This window comes from Bombina bombina, chromosome 8 (assembly GCF_027579735.1).
Source record: "Bombina bombina isolate aBomBom1 chromosome 8, aBomBom1.pri, whole genome shotgun sequence".
NCBI classification, from domain to species: domain Eukaryota; kingdom Metazoa; phylum Chordata; class Amphibia; order Anura; family Bombinatoridae; genus Bombina; species Bombina bombina.
This window is the reverse complement of record NC_069506.1, coordinates 198,052,363-198,073,015: the sequence shown is the minus strand read 5'-3', so window position 1 is coordinate 198,073,015 and position 20,653 is coordinate 198,052,363. Positions and strand designations below refer to the sequence as shown.

At 42.0% G+C, this 20,653-nt stretch overlaps 1 protein-coding gene across 1 annotated transcript in view; it reads left to right on the top strand.

Annotated features, from left to right (window-relative positions):
- The window catches only part of FUZ (fuzzy planar cell polarity protein), a 368,361-nt gene that overhangs the window by 265,478 nt on the left and 82,230 nt on the right, over positions 1-20,653 (top strand). Inside the window, exons 7-8 of the mRNA XM_053690829.1 lie at positions 15,659-15,754; positions 15,874-15,980. Coding sequence (XP_053546804.1) covers positions 15,659-15,754; positions 15,874-15,980 — 203 coding nt within the window. The remainder of the gene's footprint in view (positions 1-15,658; positions 15,755-15,873; positions 15,981-20,653) is intronic.

The following is a 20,653-nucleotide window of genomic DNA, read 5'->3' as shown; positions in this document are numbered from 1 at the left end:
GTTCTATATGTATGAAAGCCATTGTGTCTCCCCCTTCAAAATTGTGTGATAATTGTGCCATAGCGTCCAAACAAAGTAAGGACAGTACTGCCACAGATAATGAAATTGCCCAAGATAATTCCTCAGATGAAGGGAGTAGACATGGTTCTACATCATCTCCTTCCGTGTCTACGCCACTTTTGCCCACGCAGGAGGCCCCTAGTACTTCTAGCGCGCCAATGCTTATTACCATGCAACAATTGACGGCTGTAATGGATAACTCCATAGCAAATATTTTATCCAAAATGCCTGCATATCAGAGAAAGCGCGATTGCTCTGTTTTAAACACTGAAGAGCAGGAGGGCGCTGATGATAATTGTTCTGTCATACCCTCACACCAATCTGAAGGGGCCATGAGGGAGGTTTTGTCAGATGGGGAAATTTCAGATTCAGGAAAAATTTCCCAACAGGCTGAACCTGATGTTGTGACATTTAAATTTAAGTTAGAACATCTCCGCGCACTGCTTAGGGAGGTGTTATCTACTCTGGATGATTGTGACAACTTGGTCATTCCAGAAAAATTATGCAAGATGGACAAGTTCCTAGAGGTTCCGGTGCACCCCGACGCTTTTCCTATACCCAAGTGGGTGGCGGACATAGTGACTAAGGAGTGGGAGAAGCCCGGCATACCTTTTGTTCCCCCTCCTATATTTAAGAAATTATTTCCTATGGTCGACCCCAGAAAGGACTTATGGCAGACAGTCCCTAAGGTCGAGGGAGCAGTTTCTACTCTAAACAAGCGCACTACTATTCCTATCGAGGATAGTTGTGCTTTCACAGATCCTATGGATAAAAAATTGGAAGGTTTGCTTAAAAAGATTTTTGTACAGCAAGGTTACCTTCTACAACCCATTTCGTGCATTGTTCCTGTCACTACAGCAGCGTGGTTCTGGTTCGAGGAACTAGAAAAGTCGCTCAGTAGAGAGACTCCATATGAGGAGGTTATGGACAGAGTTCACGCACTTAAGTTGGCTAACTCTTTTATTTTAGATGCTGCTTTGCAATTAGCTAGATTAGCGGCAAAAAATTCAGGGTTTGCAATTGTGGCGCACAGAGCGCTTTGGCTAAAGTCTTGGTCAGCGGATGTATCATCCAAGACAAAATTGCTTAACATCCCCTTCAAGGGTAAAACTCTCTTTGGACCAGAATTTAAAGAGATTATCTCAGACATCACTGGGGGAAAGGGTCACGCCCTCCCACAAGATAGGCCTTTCAAGGCCAAGAATAAGTCTAATTTTTGTTCCTTTCGTAATTTCAGGAACGGACCGGGCTCTAATTCTGCATCCTCTAAGCAAGAGGGTAATACCTCACAGTCCAAACCAGCCTGGAAACCGATGCAAGGCTGGAACAAGGGTAAGCAGGCCAAGAAGCCTGCCGCTGCTAACAAAACAGCATGAAGGAGTAGCCCCCGATTTGGGACCGGATCTAGTGGGGGGCAGACTCTCTCTTTTTGCTCAGGCTTGGGCAAGAGATGTTCAGGATCCCTGGACGCTAGAAATAGTTTCTCAGGGTTATCTTCTGGAATTCAAGGAACTACCCCCAAGGGGAAGGTTCCACATGTCTCACTTATCCTCAAACCAAATAAAGAGACAGGCGTTCTTACATTGTGTAGAAGACCTGTTAAAGATGGGAGTGATACACCCCGTTCCAATGACGGAACAAGGAATGGGATTTTACTCAAATCTGTTCGTAGTTCCCAAAAAAGAGGGAACCTTCAGACCAATTCTGGATTTAAAGATCCTAAACAAATTTCTCAGGGTACCATCGTTCAAAATGGAAACCATTCGAACGATTCTACCCACTATCTAGGAAGGTCAATTTATGACTACCGTGGATCTAAAGGATGCGTACCTACACATATTCCTATCCACAAAGAACATCATCAGTTCCTAAGGTTCGCCTTTCTGGACAAACATTACCAGTTTGTGGCCCTCCCATTCGGATTAGCCACTGCTCCAAGGATTTTCACAAAGGTACTCGGGTCCCTTCTAGCGGTTCTAAGACCGAGGGGCATTGCAGTAGTACCATACTTGGATGACATTCTAATACAAGCGTCTTCTTTTTCAAATTCAAAGGCTCATACAGACATCGTTCTGGCCTTTCTCAGATCTCACAGATGGAAGGTGAACATAAAAAAAAGTTCTCTGTCTCCGTCAACCAGAGTTCCCTTCTTGGGAACAATAATAGATTCCTTAGAAATGAAGATCTTTCTGACAGATGTCAGAAAGTCAAAACTTCTAAGCGCTTGTCAAGTTCTTCATTCTGTTCCACGTCCTTCCATAGCTCAGTGCATGGAAGTAGTAGGGTTGATGGTTGCGGCAATGGACATAGTTCCTTTTGCGCGAATTCATCTAAGACCATTACAACTGTGCATGCTGAAACAGTGGAATGGGGATTATACAGACTTGTCTCCAGTGATTCAAGTAGATCAGAAGACCAGAGACTCACTCCGTTGGTGGCTAACCCAGGATCACCTATCCCAGGGAAAGAGCTTCCGCAGTCCAGAGTGGGTCATCGTCACGACCGACGCCAGCCTAGTGGGCTGGGGCGCGGTCTGGGAATCCCTGAAAGCTCAGGGACTGTGGTTCTCGGGAAGAGTCTCTTCTCCCAATAAACATTCTGGAACTAAGAGCGATATTCAATGCTCTCAAGGCTTGGCCTCAGCTAGCAAAGGCCAGATTCATAAGATTCCAATCAGACAACATGACGACTGTTGCGTATCTCAATCATCAGGGGGGAACAAGGAGTTCCCTGGCGATGACCAAAATAATACAATGGGCGGAGAATCACTCCTGCCACCTATCTGCGATCCACATTCCAGGTGTGGAAAACTGGGAAGCGGATTATTTGAGTCGTCAGACATTCCATCCGGGGGAGTGGGAACTCCACCCGGAGATCTTTGCCCAGTTGACGCAACTATGGGGCATTCCAGACATGGATCTGATGGCGTCTCGTCAGAACTTCAAAGTTCCTTGCTACGTGTCCAGATCCAGGGATCCCAAGGCGACTCTAGTGGATGCACTAGTAGCGCCTTGGACCTTCAACCTAGCTTATGTGTTTCCACCGTTTCCTCTCATTCCCAGGCTGGTAGCCAGGATCAAACAGGAGAGGGCCTCTGTGATCTTGATAGCCCTTGCGTGGCCACGCAGGACTTGGTATGCAGACCTGGTGAATATGTCATCGGTTCCACCATGGAAGCTACCTTTGAGACAGGACCTTCTTGTTCAGGGTCCATTCGAACATCCAAATCTGGTCTCCCTCCAGCTGACGGCTTGGAGATTGAACGCTTGATTCTATCAAAGCGTGGGTTTTCAGATTCTGTGATTGATACTCTGGTTCAGGCCAGAAAACCGGTAACTAGCTGGTGTGAATCCAAGGGATTACCTTGGAATAAGATTAAAATTCCTAAAATTCTTTCCTTTCTGCAAGAAGGTTTGGATAAAGGATTATCTGCGAGTTCTCTAAAGGGACAGATTTCTGCTTTATCTGTCTTACTATACAAACGACTGGCAGCTATGCCAGATGTTCAAGCATTTGTTCAGGCTCTGGTTAGGATCAAGCCTGTTTACAGACCTTTGACTCCTCCCTGGAGTTTAAATTTAGTTCTTTCAGTTCTTCAAGGGGTTCCGTTTGAACCTCTACATTCCATAGATATTAAGTTGTTATCTTGAAAAGTTTTGTTTTTGGTTGCTATTTCTTCTGCTAGAAGAGTTTCAGAGTTATCTGCTCTGCAGTGTGCTCCGCCCTATCTGGTGTTCCATGCAGATAAGGTGGTTTTGCGTACTAAGCCTGGTTTTCTTCCAAAGGTTGTTTCTAACAAAAATATTAACCAGGAGATAGTTGTACCTTCTTTGTGTCCGAATCCAGTTTCAAAGAAGGAACGTTTGTTACACAATTTGGACGTAGTCCGTGCTCTAAAATTCTATTTAGAAGCTACAAAAGATTTCAGACAAACATCTTCTCTGTTTGTCGTCTACTCTGGTAAAAGGAGAGGTCAAAAAGCGACTTCTACCTCTCTTTCTTTTTGGCTTAAAAGCATCATCCGATTGGCTTACGAGACTGCCGGACGGCAGCCTCCTGAAAGAATCACAGCTCACTCCACTAGGGCTGTGGCTTCCACATGGGCCTTCAAGAACGAGGCTTCTGTTGATCAGATATGTAAGGCAGCGACTTGGTCTTCACTGCACACTTTTGCCAAATTTTACAAATTTGATACTTTTGCTTCTTCGGAGGCTATTTTTGGGAGAAAGGTTTTGCAAGCCGTGGTGCCTTCTGTTTAGGTTACCTGATTTGCTCCCTCCCTTCATCCGTGTCCTAAAGCTTTGGTATTGGTTCCCACAAGTAAGGATGACGCCGTGGACCGGACACACCAATGTTGGAGAAAACAGAATTTATGCTTACCTGATAAATTACTTTCTCCAACGGTGTGTCCGGTCCACGGCCCGCCCTGGTTTTTTAATCAGGTCTGATGAATTATTTTCTCTAACTACAGTCACCACGGTACCATATGGTTTCTCCTATTTTTTTCCTCCTGTCCGTCGGTCGAATGACTGGGGTGGGCGGAGCCTAGGAGGGACTATATGGCCAGCTTTGCTGGGACTCTTTGCCATTTCCTGTTGGGGAAGAGATATTCCCACAAGTAAGGATGACGCCTTGGACCGGACACACCGTTGGAGAAAGTAATTTATCAGGTAAGCATAAATTCTGTTTTTAGCGCTTTTTTTGCGCAGTAAAAATTCAGTCACAGTCTTCCTACTTCATCCTCCATGATCCAGGACGTCCCTAGAGAGCTCTGGGGTCTTCAAAATTAATTTTGAGGGAGGTAATCAGTCACAGCAGACCTGTGACAGTGTGTTTGACTGTGATAAAAACGTTATTTGTTAAATTGATATCCGTTTTTGGGTATTAAGGGGTTAATCATCCATTTGCTGGTGGGTGCAATCCTTTGCTAATTTAATACATTTACTGTGAAATTTTGGTTGCTATAACTGATTTGATTCATTGTTATTTCAACTGTGACAGCTTTTTGTGCTTCTTAAAGGCGCAGTAGCGTTTTTTATATTGCTTGTAAATTTATTTGAAAGTATTTTCCAAGCTTGCTAGTCTCATTGCTAGTCTGTTTAAACATGTCTGACACAGATGAATCTATGTGTTCACTATGTTTGAAGGCCAATGTGGAGCCCCATAGAAATTTGTGTACTAAATGCATTGATGTCACTTTAAATAAAAGTCAATCTTTACATGTAAAGAAATTATCACCAGACAACGAGGGGGAAGTTATGCCGACTAACTCTCCTCACGTGTCAGTACCTTTGCCTCCCGCTCAGGAGGTGCGTGATATTGTGGCGCCAAGTACATCAGAGAGGCCCATACAAATCACTTTGCAAGACATGGCTACTGTTATGACCGAGGTATTATCTAAATTGCCAGAATTAAGAGGCAAGCGCGATTGGTCGGGGTTAAGGACAGAGCGCGCTGATGATGGGAGAGCCATGTCTGATACTGCGTCACAATTTGCAGAACATGAGGACGGAGAGCTTCATTCTGTGGGTGACGGATCTGATCCAGGGAGACTGGATTCAGAGATTTCTAATTTTTAAATTTAAGCTTGAAAACCTCCGCGTACTGCTAGGAGAGGTATTAGCAGCTCTGAATGATTGTAACACGGTTGCAATTCCAGAGAAATTATGTAGGCTGGATAGATACTATGCGGTACCGGTGTGTACTGACGTTTTTTCTATACCTAAGAGGCTTACAGAGATTATTAGCAAGGAGTGGGATAGGCCCGGTGTGCCCTTTTCCCCCCCTCCTATATTTAGGAAAATGTTTCCAATAGACGCCACCACACGGGACTTATGGCAGACGGTCCCTAAGGTGGAGGGAGCAGTTTCTTCTTTGGCTACGCGTACCACTATCCCGGTGGAGGATAGTTGTGCTTTTTCAGATCCAATGGATAAAAAATTAGAAGGTTACCTTAAGAAAATTTTTGTTCAACAAGGTTTTATCTTACAGCCCCTTGCATGCATTGCGCCTGTCACTGCTGCAGCGGCATTCTGGTTTGAGTCTCTGGAAGAGGCCATTCGCACAGCTCCATTGGATGAGATTATGAACAAGCTTAAAGCACTTAAGCTAGCTAACGCATTTGTTTCTGATGCTGTTCTACATTTAACCAAATTAACGGCTAAGAACTCTGGTTTCGCCATTCAAGCGAAAGAACTCTGGTTTCGCCATTCAAGCGCGCAGAGCGCTATGGCTTAAATCATGGTCAGCTGACGTGACTTCTAAATCTAAATTGCTTAATATTCCTTTCAAAGGGCAGACCTTGTTCGGGCCCGGCTTGAAAGAAATTATTGCTGACATTACTGGGGGTAAGGGTCATACTCTTCCTCAGGACAAGGCCAAATCAAAGGCCAAACAGTCTAATTTTCGTGCCTTTCGTAACTTCAAGGCAGGAGCAACATCAACTTCCTCCGCTCCAAATCAGGAAGGAACTGTTGCTCGTTAGACAGGGCTGGAAAGCTAACCAGTCCTGGAACAAGGGCAAGCAGGCCAGAAAACCTGCTTCTGCCCCTAAGACAGCATGAAGAGAGGGCCCCCTATCCGGAAACGGATCTAGTGGGGGGCAGACTATCTCTCTTCGCCCAGGCTTGGGCAAGAGATGTCCAGGATCCCTGGGCGTTGGAGATCATATCTCAGGGATACCTTCTGGACTTCAAACCTTCTCCTCCACAAGGGAGATTTCATCTTTCAAGGTTATCAGCAAACCAAATAAAGAAAGAGGCGTTTCTACGCTGTGTACAAAACCTCTTATTAATGGGGGTGATCCACCCAGTTCCGCGGACGGAACAAGGGCAAGGATTTTACTCAAATCTGTTTGTGGTCCCCAAGAAAGAGGGAACCTTCAGACCAATCTTGGACCTAAAGATCTTAAACAAATTCCTAAGAGTTCCATCATTCAAAATGGAAACTATTCGAACCATCCTACCCATGATCCAAGAGGGTCAATACATGACCACAGTGGAGTTAAAGGATGCCTACCTTCACATACCGATTCACAAGGATCATTATCGGTACCTAAGATTTGCCTTTCTAGACAGGCATTACCAGTTTGTAGCTCTTCCCTTCGGGTTAGCTACGGCCCCGAGAATCTTTACAAAGGTTCTGGGCTCTCTTCTGGCGGTACTAAGACCGCGAGGCATAGCGGTGGCTCTGTACCTAGACGACATTCTGATACAAGCGTCAAGTTTTCAAATTGCCAAGTCTCACACAGAGATAGTTCTGGCGTTTCTGAGGTTGCATGGGTGGAAGGTGAACGTGGAAAAGAGTTCTCTATTACCACTCACAAGGGTTCCCTTCCTAGGGACTCTTATAGATTCTATAGAAATGAAAATTTACCTGACGGAGTCCAGGCTATTAAAACTTCAAAATACTTGCCGTGCCCTTCATTCCATTCCACACCCGTCAGTAGCTCAGTGCATGGAAGTAATCGGCTTAATGGTTGCGGCAATGGACATAGTACCATTTGCGCGCCTGCATCTCAGACCACTGCAATTGTGCATGCTCAGTCAGTGGAATGGGGATTACTCAGATTTGTCCCCTCTTCTAAATCTGGATCAAGAGACCAGAGATTCTCTTCTATGTTGGCTTTCTCGGCCCCATCTGTCCAAGGGGATGACCTTTCGCAGGCCAGATTGGACGATTGTTACAACAGACGCCAGCCTTCTAGGTTGGGGCGCAGTCTGGAATTCCCTGAAGGCTCAGGGATCATGGGCTCAGGAGGAGAAACTCCTCCCAATAAATATTCTGGAGTTAAGAGCAATATTCAATGCTCTTCTAGCTTGGCCTCAGTTAGCAACTCTGAGGTTCATCAGATTTCAGTCGGACAACATCACGACTGTGGCTTACATCAACCATCAAGGGGAACCAGGAGTTCCCTAGCGATGTTGGAAGTCTCAAAGATAATTCGCTGGGCAGAGTCTCACTCTTGCCACCTGTCAGCGATCTACATCCCAGGCGTGGAGAACTGGGAGGCGGATTTTCTAAGTCGCCAGACTTTTCATCCGGGGGAGTGGGAACTTCATCCGGAGGTCTTCGCTCAACTGATTCATCGTTGGGGCAAACCAGATCTGGATCTCATAGCGTCTCGCCAGAACGCCAAGCTTCCTTGTTACGGATCCAGATCCAGGGACCCGGGAGCGGCGCTGATAGATGCTCTGACAGCCCCTTGGGTCTTCAACATGGCTTATGTGTTTCCACCATTCCCGATGCTGCCTCGACTGATTGCCAAGATCAAACAGGAGAGAGCATCAGTGATTTTGGTAGCTCCTGCGTGGCCACGCAGGACCTGGTATGCAGACCTAGTGGACATGTCGTCCTGTCCACCATGGTCTCTGCCTCTGAGGCAGGACCTTCTAATTCAGGGTCCTTTCAACCATCCAAATCTAATTTCTCTGAGACTGACTGCATGGAGATTGAACGCTTGATTCTATCAAAGCGTGGCTTCTCGGAGTCGGTTATTGATACTTTAATACAGGCTCGGAAACCTGTTACCAGAAAAATTTACCATAAGATATGGCGTAAATATTTATATTGGTGCGAATCCAAGAGTTACTCATGGAGTAAGGTTAGGATTCCTAGGATATTGTCTTTTCTACAAGAGGGTTTAGAAAGGGGCTTATCTGCTAGTTCGTTAAAGGGACAGATTTCGGCTCTGTCTATTCTTCTACACAAACGTCTGGCAGAAGTTCCAGATGTTCAGGCTTTTTGTCAGGCTTTGGCTAGGATTAAGCCTGTGTTTAAGACTGTTGCTCCGCCGTGGAGCTTAAACTTAGTTCTTAACGTTTTGCAAGGTGTTCCATGATATCAAGCTGTTATCTTGGAAAGTTCTGTTTTTGATGGCTATTTCCTCGGCTCGAAGAGTCTCTGAGTTATCTGCCTTACATTGTGATTCTCCTTATCTAATTTTTCATTCAGACAAGGTAGTTCTGCGTACTAAACCTGGGTTCTTACCTAAGGTAGTTTCTAACAGGAATATCAATCAAGAGATTGTTGTTCCATCTTTGTGTCCTAACCCTTCTTCAAAGAAGGAACGACTTTTGCATAATCTGGACGTAGTCCGTGCCCTGAAGTTCTATTTGCAGGCAACTAAGGAGTTTCGTCAAACTTCTTCTCTGTTTGTCGTTTACTCTGGACAGAGGAGAGGTCAAAAGGCTTCGGCTACCTCTCTCTCTTTTTGGCTTTGTAGCATAATATGTTTAGCCTATGAGACTGCTGGACAGCAGCCTCCTGAAAGAATTACAGCTCATTCCACTAGAGCTGTGGCTTCCACCTGGGCCTTTAAGAATGAGACCTCTGTTGAACAGATTTGCAAGGCTGCAACTTGGTCTTCACTTCACACTTTTTCGAAATTTTACAAATTTTACACTTTTGCTTCTTCGGAGGCTATTTTTGGGAGAAAGGTTCTTCAGGCAGTGGTTCCTTCCGTTTAAAGTTCCTGCCTTGTCCCTCCCATCATCCATGTACTTTTTGCTTTGGTATTGGTATCCCATAAGTAATGGATGACCCGTGGACTGACTACACTTAACAAGAGAAAACATAATTTATGCTTACCTGATAAATTTATTTCTCTTGTAGTGTAGTCAGTCCACGGCCCGCCCTGTCTTTAAGGCAGGTTTAAATTTTAATTTAACTCCAGTCACCACTGCACCCTATGGTTTCTCCTTTCTCGTCTTGTTTCGGTCGAATGACTGGATATGACATGTGAGGGGAGGGGCTATATAGCAGCTCTGCTTGGGTGATCCTCTTGCAACTTCCTGTTGGGAAGGAGATATAATCCCATAAGTAATGGATGACCCGTGGACTGACTACACTACAAGAGAAATAAATTTATCAGGTAAGCATAAATTATGTTTTGTAGTTGAATGATTTACATATAGTAACTCCCTATAGGGTCACTCATACTGGATTGTCATTAACTAAAAATAGGGGGAATTATGAAAAAACTGTGTTGGGTGGGGCTGTAGAAGTGTGATCTGTGCGATACGCAGATATGACACCTCAAGGTAGCTTCTCATAAGTCCGCTGAACATCGCTTAGTACAGTACATCCATTAAGGCTTCTCCGCAAGTGAACATCACGTGTTGTGAATCCAGCCATATAACATAGTAAATTTTAACCTTTAAAACAGAAACAGTAAAGTTGCCCTTATAATTTCTAAGGGACCAAAGTGAACATAAACACCGATTAACTTTAATAGTATACATAAATGAAGATGAAGAGGTCTCTAGCCCACTCCCATGCGTAGAACACACAAAGTCATAAGTCCCTCTTTCTGTCTCTTGAAGGCAATATGTGTGGGTGTATAATATGAGAGAGTGATGTGTACTACCAACACACCACGCCCTTAGGGGGCGCTTCTCCTGTAACAGAATGAGTTAAATAGACAATATGTGGGACTTTGGGATATCTCATAGATGAGTAGTCACACAATTGTATATACTATACACCAACCAAATGATAATAATAATAAATGCACAATACAGAGAACAATGTATAAAAAATAAAAAAAATAATAAAAGCAAAACCAAAGATATAAAAAAATATATGAAAGTCTATAAATCCAAGGTGATAAAATGATCCAAACGTGGAGGCAGCACTCTATCAAAGGAAGGCTGTCCTGATTTCTTCTGTGCTGCTGTGCTTATTTGTATTGGCGATAATAGGCCATGGTGGCGCCTCTGTGTTTTACTTTATTTCAGATGTGTGGGTATATACTTGCTGCCAGACAAACGTGACTTCCATGGTCATCTTTCAAAGGGCTCAGCAGCCGTAATGGCGTTGCTCCAGGGCAAATAGGTCCTGCGCCATGTAAATCTCAGTAGATTTCTTGAAATTAAGGGCTCCCGTTGTCTTTGTGAGCAGCTGAGACTAGTTCCATCAGAGATAGAGATCATAGCTCTTTCAGGTCCTGCAACATGAGCTTCGTGCATGCCTATCTCTTTAGGGACACGGGAGCGAGAAATACCCGCCCTGTCAGCGGTTATAGACAATCTAACAGCACCATGAAGGATAGGTGCGTCTGTGATTTTCTGTTGTCCCGACCGAAATCCATCTGCAGACCTTTGAGGTTCTCGCTGGTGCAGGTCTCCCTTTGGCCCCATATCCTGAAAAACTGAGTGTAATAGTCCCTCTAGGCTCCGCTTCATCTCCTGGAAATGTATATCTAGTAGAAACTGTAGGCGACTCTCCCATGCGGCCAGCGCCGCCATATTGGCACCAGTGTTAGGAAAACTCAGCAGCCCAGTAGGATCGCAGGGCAAAATTACTCAGGAGCAAATTCGCTGTTCTGACTCAAGCAATATAGAATTAAAGCTGTGTCAAACCGTAGTTGAGGTTTATATCCTTGTGTTAAATAGCCTCGTTTTCTTTAACCCAGAAGTCTGGGGGAGGTATGTGTGTCAGCCTCAGCCGTGTGATTCTCCATTCACTAGCCTCAAGGGTCCAGTCAAACAGATTTATACATGACTTGCTTGGATAACATAAGTCAGGCCTGTCTTTTTATCCGCTCCCACGTTCTAGCCTAGTAGGTAAAATATTTCTGACCCAGAAAGTAAGGTTATATGAAAATAAAAGGCTAGTTTAGTGGAAAATAAGCAGGAGCTTCATCCGGACACGTCCTGCCGCTCCAAGCATAGGCTCCGCCCCCAAATGTTTTTTGACTTTGTTTGACATTTTACCTGTATCGTTTGATAGCACTAAATCTTATTTAGCTTTATTCCTAGTTGGCTCCTCTATTAATTGTGACATGAAGTTATCCTTGAGAACATTTAAAAAGGCCCAGTAGTGAAAATCACCCATAATTAGAGCACTGGTATTATTAGCAGCCTTTCCTATTTGCATTAGTAGTTGATTTTGCTTCATGTCACTAATATTGGGAGACTTGTAGCATGTTCCTCGTAAAAAAAATTTAGGATCCCCCCCCCCCACTCTTTATTTCAATCCACCGGGTCTCTACATTCTCACCTGTATAATCATAAATATCTTCCCTTATTGTAGGTTTAAGGTCAGGTTTAATATATGTGCAAATTCTTCCGCCCCTTTTATTACTCCTGTCCCTCCTAAATAAAGTATAAACCTCTAAGTTAACTGCCAAGCCATGTGAATCATCCCACCAGGTTTCAGTTATATTGATAATATAATTGTCCTCTCCTGCAAATAAGAGCTCCAGCTCCCCCATTTTACCTGTCATGCTTCTTGCATTTGCTGTCTTTTTAATTTTCATTTGCTTTCTGCTGCTACTTAGTGCACTTTTCTCCAAACTTTCTAACGTGCATTTCCTAAGTGTACCCTTCTGTCATGCCTTCCTTGATATATTTTAGGTGTGTCATATACACAGACTGATCTGTCTGTTCTATTATGTTTGGATTGACCCCGCCTTTGCCTAGTTTAAAAGATTCTGTAAGCTTGCTACCATCCTCTCCTCCAACACACCTGCACCCATTTCATTCTGGTTCAATCCATCCTTACTGTACAAATTGTATCCAAGTGAAAAGTCAGCCCACTGCTCTAAAAAGTCAAACCTCTCATTTTTACACCTTCTTTTTAACCAATAATTAACTGACCTTAGCTCCTTCTGCCTTACTAGGTTAGCAAATGGCACTGAAAATATTACATTGGATTTTTACCTTGCTTTAAGATTGCTTCCTAACTCCCCGAAAGTAGTATTTTAGGACAAAGTACAATATAGAGAATGGTGTACCCAATAGCACACCACACCCTTTAGGGGGCGCCTCCCAATTACAAATATAGCATAGAAAATATATAATATATAAACCAACTGTTAAATGATTAAATGATGACAGTGTAATCCAGTAGTGACATATGATAGGACATCAATCACAATATACTTTACAGTCCCAAAGCAAAAAGTCCCAAAACAAAAATAGCGGCAGCACTCTGTCAAAGGATGGTCGTCCTGATGGTCAGAATCTGAGAAAAGAAGAAAACAGAGGTGCCACCATGGCCCAGTACCACCAAAACAAATGGGTGTGAAAACAAATAGCAATAGATATACTCACAAAAATAAAGCACCCAAATGGTGCTATTGAAGTGGGCTGGAACTTCACAGTAGTCCAGCTCACTGTTAATCCTTATCAGAGATCCAGTGGAGATTCCTTGGGAGGCCTGAGATGGGATGCCTAAAGGAAAAAAAAGCAAACCAACATGGCCCAGTAACGTATGAGCAGAGGGAGGATGTGACCAAATGAGTATACTCACAGGATCCAAAGCACCTCCAGGTGCAATACCAGCAAGCTGGAACCAAAGTCGCCCAGTAGACAGACCAAAACGGGTAATCACCAGCTTCCAGCAGAGAAAGATTAAACAGTGCAGAGGATAGTGCAGAGGTGCACCACAACTAAATAATGGGTAAAATACCACACAAGCAAGTGTATATTAAAATTAAAAAATCTTTAATAACACAGCTATATATATGCACCATGACTGCAGGATCAGACCCAGATCCCTCTAACAATCTATCAATACACTCCACAATATGCCTAACACAAGCCCCTGGAAGACAGCAAACTATTCTATTTAAGATATATGGATGTCAAATTATCCTATCAACCTCCTAATAATAGTCTTCTACAACCAACATCTGTCTCAGGCTCAGACTTGTATGCCCCACTTTCATGACTTAAGGATGGTTCACTATAATATGCTCCTCTTCCATGACTGAAGGACTGGTCAGTATGTTAGGTAGAACAGCCCTCTCTGACATTTCCACCACTAAACTGATATCCTCAACATCTTCACTCAATTTGGCAAATCTGTTGGGGTGTACCAGCTCTGAACTGACTTGCCTCTTACGCTTACCTTTACTTTACCCTTCTATCTGTGACCCAGCTACTTCCCGGAGTTTCTTAATCTGAATCCTCTCCATTCCCACTACTAGAACCATAAAGAACCTGCTCAGTCATATCCATTTGCCTTTGTCAATGTCTCAGTTATCTAATCCCTTTCCTAATAACACGCACACAAGAAGATAGGAGAAAAAAAAGTATCAGTTAAAAGCAAGCTAATAAAAAAACAGTTAAATATAAGCTTAAAACTTTGCACACCTTACACAGCAAACAATTTAAAAACTTCCCTTAGTTCTCTAACTCTATACTTGAACAGAGAAACTTACTTAACCCTTTGAGTGCTAAGCACTTTCCCACCTGGGTGCTAACGTTTTCTTAAAGGGTTTTTTATTTTTAATATTTTTAAAAATATTTTTTTTTTACTTTTTTTTTTTTATTTATTTCAGATCCCCAGACTTACACCGTTGTAAAGGTTAGGCGATTACCTTTCCAACGGTGGGTCTTGGGGGTCTGTAGCTGCTTAGATGCCTGAGATACAGGCTTCTAAGCAGCATGCCCCCTGCTCCTATATTTAACATTGTTAATGTTAAATAAAGTTGCGCGGTGACGTCATCACGTTTATTTCGCTTGACGTCGCCACGCAAAGCGGAAGCCCCGGGCGATGCCTTTCATTATGAAGCACCGATTGCCGGGGTAGGAGCGGGTGGGAGCCCCCAGATCTCCCTCAAGTTGGGAGAGTGCTAGTGACGACTCTGAGCCGTCATTAGCACCAGAGTGGGAAACTCTGACGGCTCAGAGCCGTCATTAGAAGTCAAGGGGTTAAAGGGAAATGAAACCCACATTTTTTCTTTCATGATTCAGATAGAGCAGCAATTTTAAGCAACTTTCTAATTTACTCCTATTATCAACTTTTCTTCATTCTCTTGGTATCTTTTTTTTGAAAATCAGCAATGTAAGCTTAGGAGCCGGGCTATTATTGGTTCAGCACCTGGGTAGCACTTGCTGATTGGTGGCTTACCCTTGAGTGCTAACGACGGCTCAGAGCCGTCGCTAGCACTCACCTACCTTGAGAGCAATCTGGGGGCTCCCATCAACTCCCACCCCGGGGATCGGGCCTGCATAGTGACTGGCATCGTCGGGGATTCCCGTTACATGCGGTGACGTCACCGCACAACTTTATTTAAAAATTACAATGGACAAGATAGGGAAAGGGGGCATGCTGCTTAGAAGCTTGTATCTCAGGCATCTAAGCAGCCACAGACCCCCAAGACCCACCGTTGGAAAGGTAATCACCTAACCTTTCCAACGGTATAGGTCTGGGGATCTGGGGTAAAAAGAAAAAAAGTAAAAAAAATAAAATAAAAATAAATCCAGCTTAGCACTCAAAGGGTTAATATAGCTTAAGTAACTTTTGTAACAAGGCTTTTATTGATCATATGAAAAAATGAGACACGCTGCGTAGTTACTAAACTACATTTGCAGTAAGGCAGAATAAATGGTAAATCTATTATATTGAGGTGGCAGCTTTAGAGAATGCTGCTTCATTCTTATAGAAAGCACTGATATTGCTAGTTTTAGTTACAGGAGCAGATTTTTAGTACACAAGTCATGTTGTATTTGTTTTACTGTGTCTATAATGTTATTTAATATTTTCAATTTGTTTTTATCATATTTCTCCCTTTCCTTTTAATATATTTAGCTCGTATTGAGATGTGTCTTAAAATTAATATGTAGTTATTTAGACTTTTGTTTTTAAGGTTCCCCACAGGCTGCTTACCTTTCAGCTGGTGCCTGGGATAGATTTATGTGTCCTTTGTGGTCCAAATCCTTCTCTACAGAAGGTTGAAACTGAGGTAGGTACACATAATTCAGATATTTTAAGGCTCTCCTATGGTATAATGTTACTAATAAATTAAATCATATGTGCCAATCCGAGCTTTGTTAATGATTTTATAAATTATTTTCTATGCAGCTCGTGGAAAGGTTTTGGAAGCCTGTTCTGGACCCTGTAAAATTCTGTTTAAGGGTACAACTAAGATCATTTCCAGCATCCATTCCTCTTCACCATGGAATACTGGGGTAAGCACCCAAATTGACTGCCAAATTCCTTGCTTAGAATTTTACTTTAAAGACCATAACTGAAATAGTCCATTGATAAAAATATTTGACAATAACATGTCTAGCCACCATTCACTTTCAAATGTATTACTGTGTTCCCATTTCATCAAGTGATACATTAGGTTTGTCCTTTATACAATATATGGTGCCACCGTTACACTTAACTTTCCTATTTGTTTATTTTGTTAATCTGATTTATCTCTAAAGCTTGAATCCATAATAGGAGTGTTGATTGATTTCATGATCAGTAAATCCGTAACAGACCAATGACATTAATTATTCACATATGTATCTGTATCTCACCAAGTTGTAACGTTAAATGGGTAAACAGAGCTTATTCAATATGATTTTTAGTATTACCCCCTTCTTAAATACATGGTAATATCATTTGACCATCATCCTTTATCTTGAATGGTGTGTGAGCCTTGATTTAAAAGTAGTTCTTCCCATTAAAAAATTAACTTATGCGATGCCTGAAGTAGTGAAATTAGGGATCATCCATCACATAGTTTATTTCTAACATGCTAATAATTCCATTTGTAGAATTTCACAGCAACAATGATTACTTATTAGCCACTAATTTTTGACCATGAAATTGGCCATCTGTAATGAAATGGTCCATATACACTGTATTTTCTCATAATTCTGCTTGATTTTTTTGTATATTTTTGTTTCTTTTTTCATGCTCATACTGTTCAAGACACTGATTTGCACTCTTTTCAGTTTCTATATTATCCTGAAGGAACCAAAATAACTAGAAATGAACACCAAAACTACAACAATTTCTATATCTTGGCTCATATCCCTCAATTATACACCAGATTCCCTACCTAGCTTTTAGGTTCTCATTGGTGAATATTGTCAAGGTATATGAGCAAATATATAGAAATTGCTATAGTTTTGGTTTTAATTTCTATTTTATTATATCTTAATTTCTATTTAAAAGGTAAAATTACACACCGTGACCTTACAGGGAACTGAACCGTTATATCGGAGTGAGACAGACCACTTGACTCCAGTATGTATATGTTTAAAAATTGTCATTCTAACCAGGTTGTTCAGTGTGAGTTAAGTAAACATAAGATGTTATGATCCAAGATTCAAAATTTCCTTCAAAGCCATGTGCACACTGTAAATTCTGTGTGTTCATTTCTCAGTAGATTAATAAAGATGGACTTGAGAAATAATAATAGATTGTTAGATTTGACATCAGTTTAAAAAAAATAAAATAATAATTATTGGCCTGTAACAGATGAATAAGCTTGGTTATTTCCCTAGTTTATTTATAGTACCTGTCATTACTTTTTTGTAGACAAGGTTCCAGATGTCATTGGAACATTGAAAAGAGTGATCACGTGTTTGTTCAACTATTGGAAGTGTTTTTTTCTATTTTAAACGATGGTGAGAGTCCATGAATCATCATATGTGGGACATTGCAGAGCTTTACTGCATCGCACAATGCCACCCAATTGTGTTTTATCTCCAGCATGGAGAGGACAAAACTATAAAGTGTTCAGTCTTCACGTTGAGTGATAGGGGTTTTCAATAGTTCCTCTTTGGCTGAGGGGTCAACAATGGAGTTCAAATGGGGAGAAATCTTCTCTCAGTGTGGAGATGACAGCCTCCCTGAGCTGGGCTGAAATGCTCCTGTTTAAACCCTTGAAGTTGGGCCACCAATATTTTTCCCTGAAAGTATATAAACAGTATTTGCTTGGCCTTAGTGTTTTACACATTTATAATTGGGCACTTAAAGGGACATGAAACCCTAAATAATTTCTTTAATGATTCAGATAGAGCATACAATTTTACACAATTTCCAATTTATTTATTTTATCTAATTGTCTTTGTTCATTTGGTGTCCTTTGTTGAAAAGCATACCTAGGTAGGCTCTGGCGATAGCTTCTTATTGGTGGCTGCACATATATGCCTTTAGTGATTGGCTTACTGATGTGTTAAACTAGCTCCCAGTAGTGCATTGTTGCTCCTTCAAGAAAGGATACCAAAGGATTAAAGCAAAATTGATAATAGAAGTAGATTGGACAGTTGCTTACATCCGCTCATGCTTGGGATAGATTGTGCTGACGCGTTTGCATTTACTTTCCACTTGTAATACGAGCACAATTTAACTTGCGCGCAAACAAACGCAAAAAACCTGTTAAGGCTTGCACACAAACTATAGTGCTTCACTCTGTGTGGCCCTTTCTTGTGTTTTTAGGCTCCATTTACCCCAAGAGTAACAAGCAGGTCAGCAAGAGGTTAATATGGCTCAGCAAACTTCACAGTTTGTAAGGCATTATGGATAATCACTCCCCTTCCTCCTGGAACAGTGTTTCTAAGCCATTTGGATAAGGACATTCTCCTGCATTTAAGACTCATTTTTTTACTTTCTTTACTAAATGCTATACAGTTGATTGTTTGTGTGTAATCAGACAAATAAAAGTGCCTTACTAAGTCTCTAGTGGCTGGGGGTATTTTCTTAGCCTTCAGGGGTCTGGGAAGTTAGTCCATAAGCGTAATAGGCCTATCTCCACTTTAACCTGACAAAATACTACTCCCTTAGAGGTTGGCACCTCGTACTCAGACCCGAATGGGGCTTAATGCTTTAAGGCTTCAGATGTGTTTCTTTCAGTTTACAGACTATTTGCCCTACTGTCAGACTGGTTTGTGTGTCATCAGCAATGACTTTGGTTGCATAAGCTTTCTGATTTTGCATCAGGAAAGGGATCCTTGTAAGAGTTTGGGATCGTGTACAGCTGATTAAGGCTGTTAACGGCAGTTGTTGACTTTATAGTATGGAATTTACTGTCAAAGCTGTTTTAGCTAGTCTTTTTCTGCGGATATTGTCTGTACAGCAAATTTTGACCATCCATTGTCAATCTTTTATCTATCTCTTGTTCAGCTGCTCAGGCTGCAGGATCCCACAAAAATTAATGGAGACCCAGCTCTTCCTTGTCTAGTATGAAGCGTGTCCCTCTGTCAGGATTTCTCCAACATTGGTGTGTCCGGTCCACGGCGTCATCCTTACTTGTGGGATATTCTCTTCCCCAACAGGAAATGGCAAAGAGTCCCAGCAAAGCTGGCCATATAGTCCCTCCTAGGCTCCGCCCACCCCAGTCATTCTCTTTGCCGTTGCACAGGCAACATCTCCATGGAGATGGTTAAGAGTTTTTTGGTGTTTAAATGTAGTTTTTATTCTTCTATCAAGTGTTTGTTATTTTAAAATAGTGCTGGTATGTACTATTTACTCTGAAACAGAAAAGGATGAAGATTTCTGTTTGTAAGAGGAAGATGATTTTAGCAGACAGTAACTAAAATCGATTGCTGTTTCCACATAGGACTGTTGAGATGAAGTAACTTCAGTTGGGGGAAACAGTTAGCAGACTTTTCTGCTTAAGGTATGACTAGCCATATTTCTAACAAGACTGTGTAATGCTGGAAGGCTGTCATTTCCCCTCATGGGGACCGGTAAGCCATTTTCTTAGTCAAAAACAAACAGAATAAAGGGCTTATTATGGGCTAAAAAACTTGTAGACATTTTTATGGGCTAAATCGATTGCTTTATTTGTGCATATTATTCAGATTTAGGCTAACAATTGGCATTTATAATCTTGGGGAACATTTATAAAACGGCAGGCACTGTATTGGACACCTTTTTCAGTTAGGGGGCCTTTCTAGTCATAGACTGAGCCTCATTTTCGCGCCATTAATGCGCAGTTGTTTTTTGAGAGCAGGGCATGCAGATGCATGTGTGAGGATCTAAGAATCTCTGAAAAAGCTTTTAGAAGGCGTCATTTGGTATCGTATTTCCCTCAGGGCTTGGTTGGGTCTTAGCAAAGACTATATCTGGGACTGTATAGGGGTTAAATTGAAAAACGGCTCCGGTTCCGTTATTTTAAGGGTTAAAGCTCTGAAATTTGGTGTGCAATACTTTTAAGGCTTTAAGACACTGTGGTGAAATTTTGGTAATTTTTTAACAATTCCTTCATACTTTTTCACATATTCAGTAATAAAGTGTTTTCTGTTTGAAATTTAAAGTGACAGTAACGGTTTTATTTTAAAACGTTTTTTGTGCTTTGTTGACAAGTTTAAGCCTGTTTAACATGTCTGTACCTTCAGATAAGCTATGTTCTATATGTATGAAAGCCAATGTGTCTCCCCATTTAAATTTATGTGATAATTGTGCCATAGCGTCCAAACAAAGTAAGGACAGTACTGCCACAAATAATGATATTGCCCAAGATGATTCCTCAAATGAGGGGAGTAAACATGATACTACATCATCTCCTACTGTGTCTACACCAGTTTTGCCCATGCAGGAGGCCCCTAGTACATCTAGTGCGCCAATACTTATTACCATGCAACAATTAACGGCTGTAATGGATAACTCCATAGCAAATCTTTTATCCAAAATGCCTACTTATCAGAGAAAGCGCGATTGCTCTGTTTTAAACACTGAAGAGCAAGAGGACGCTGATGATAATTGTTCTGTCATACCCTCACACCAATCTGAAGGGGCCATGAGGGAGGTTTTGTCTGAGGGAGAAATTTCAGATTCAGGAAAAATTTCTCATCAAGCTGAACCTGATGTTGTGACATTTAAATTTAAATTAGAACATCTCCGCGCACTGCTTAAG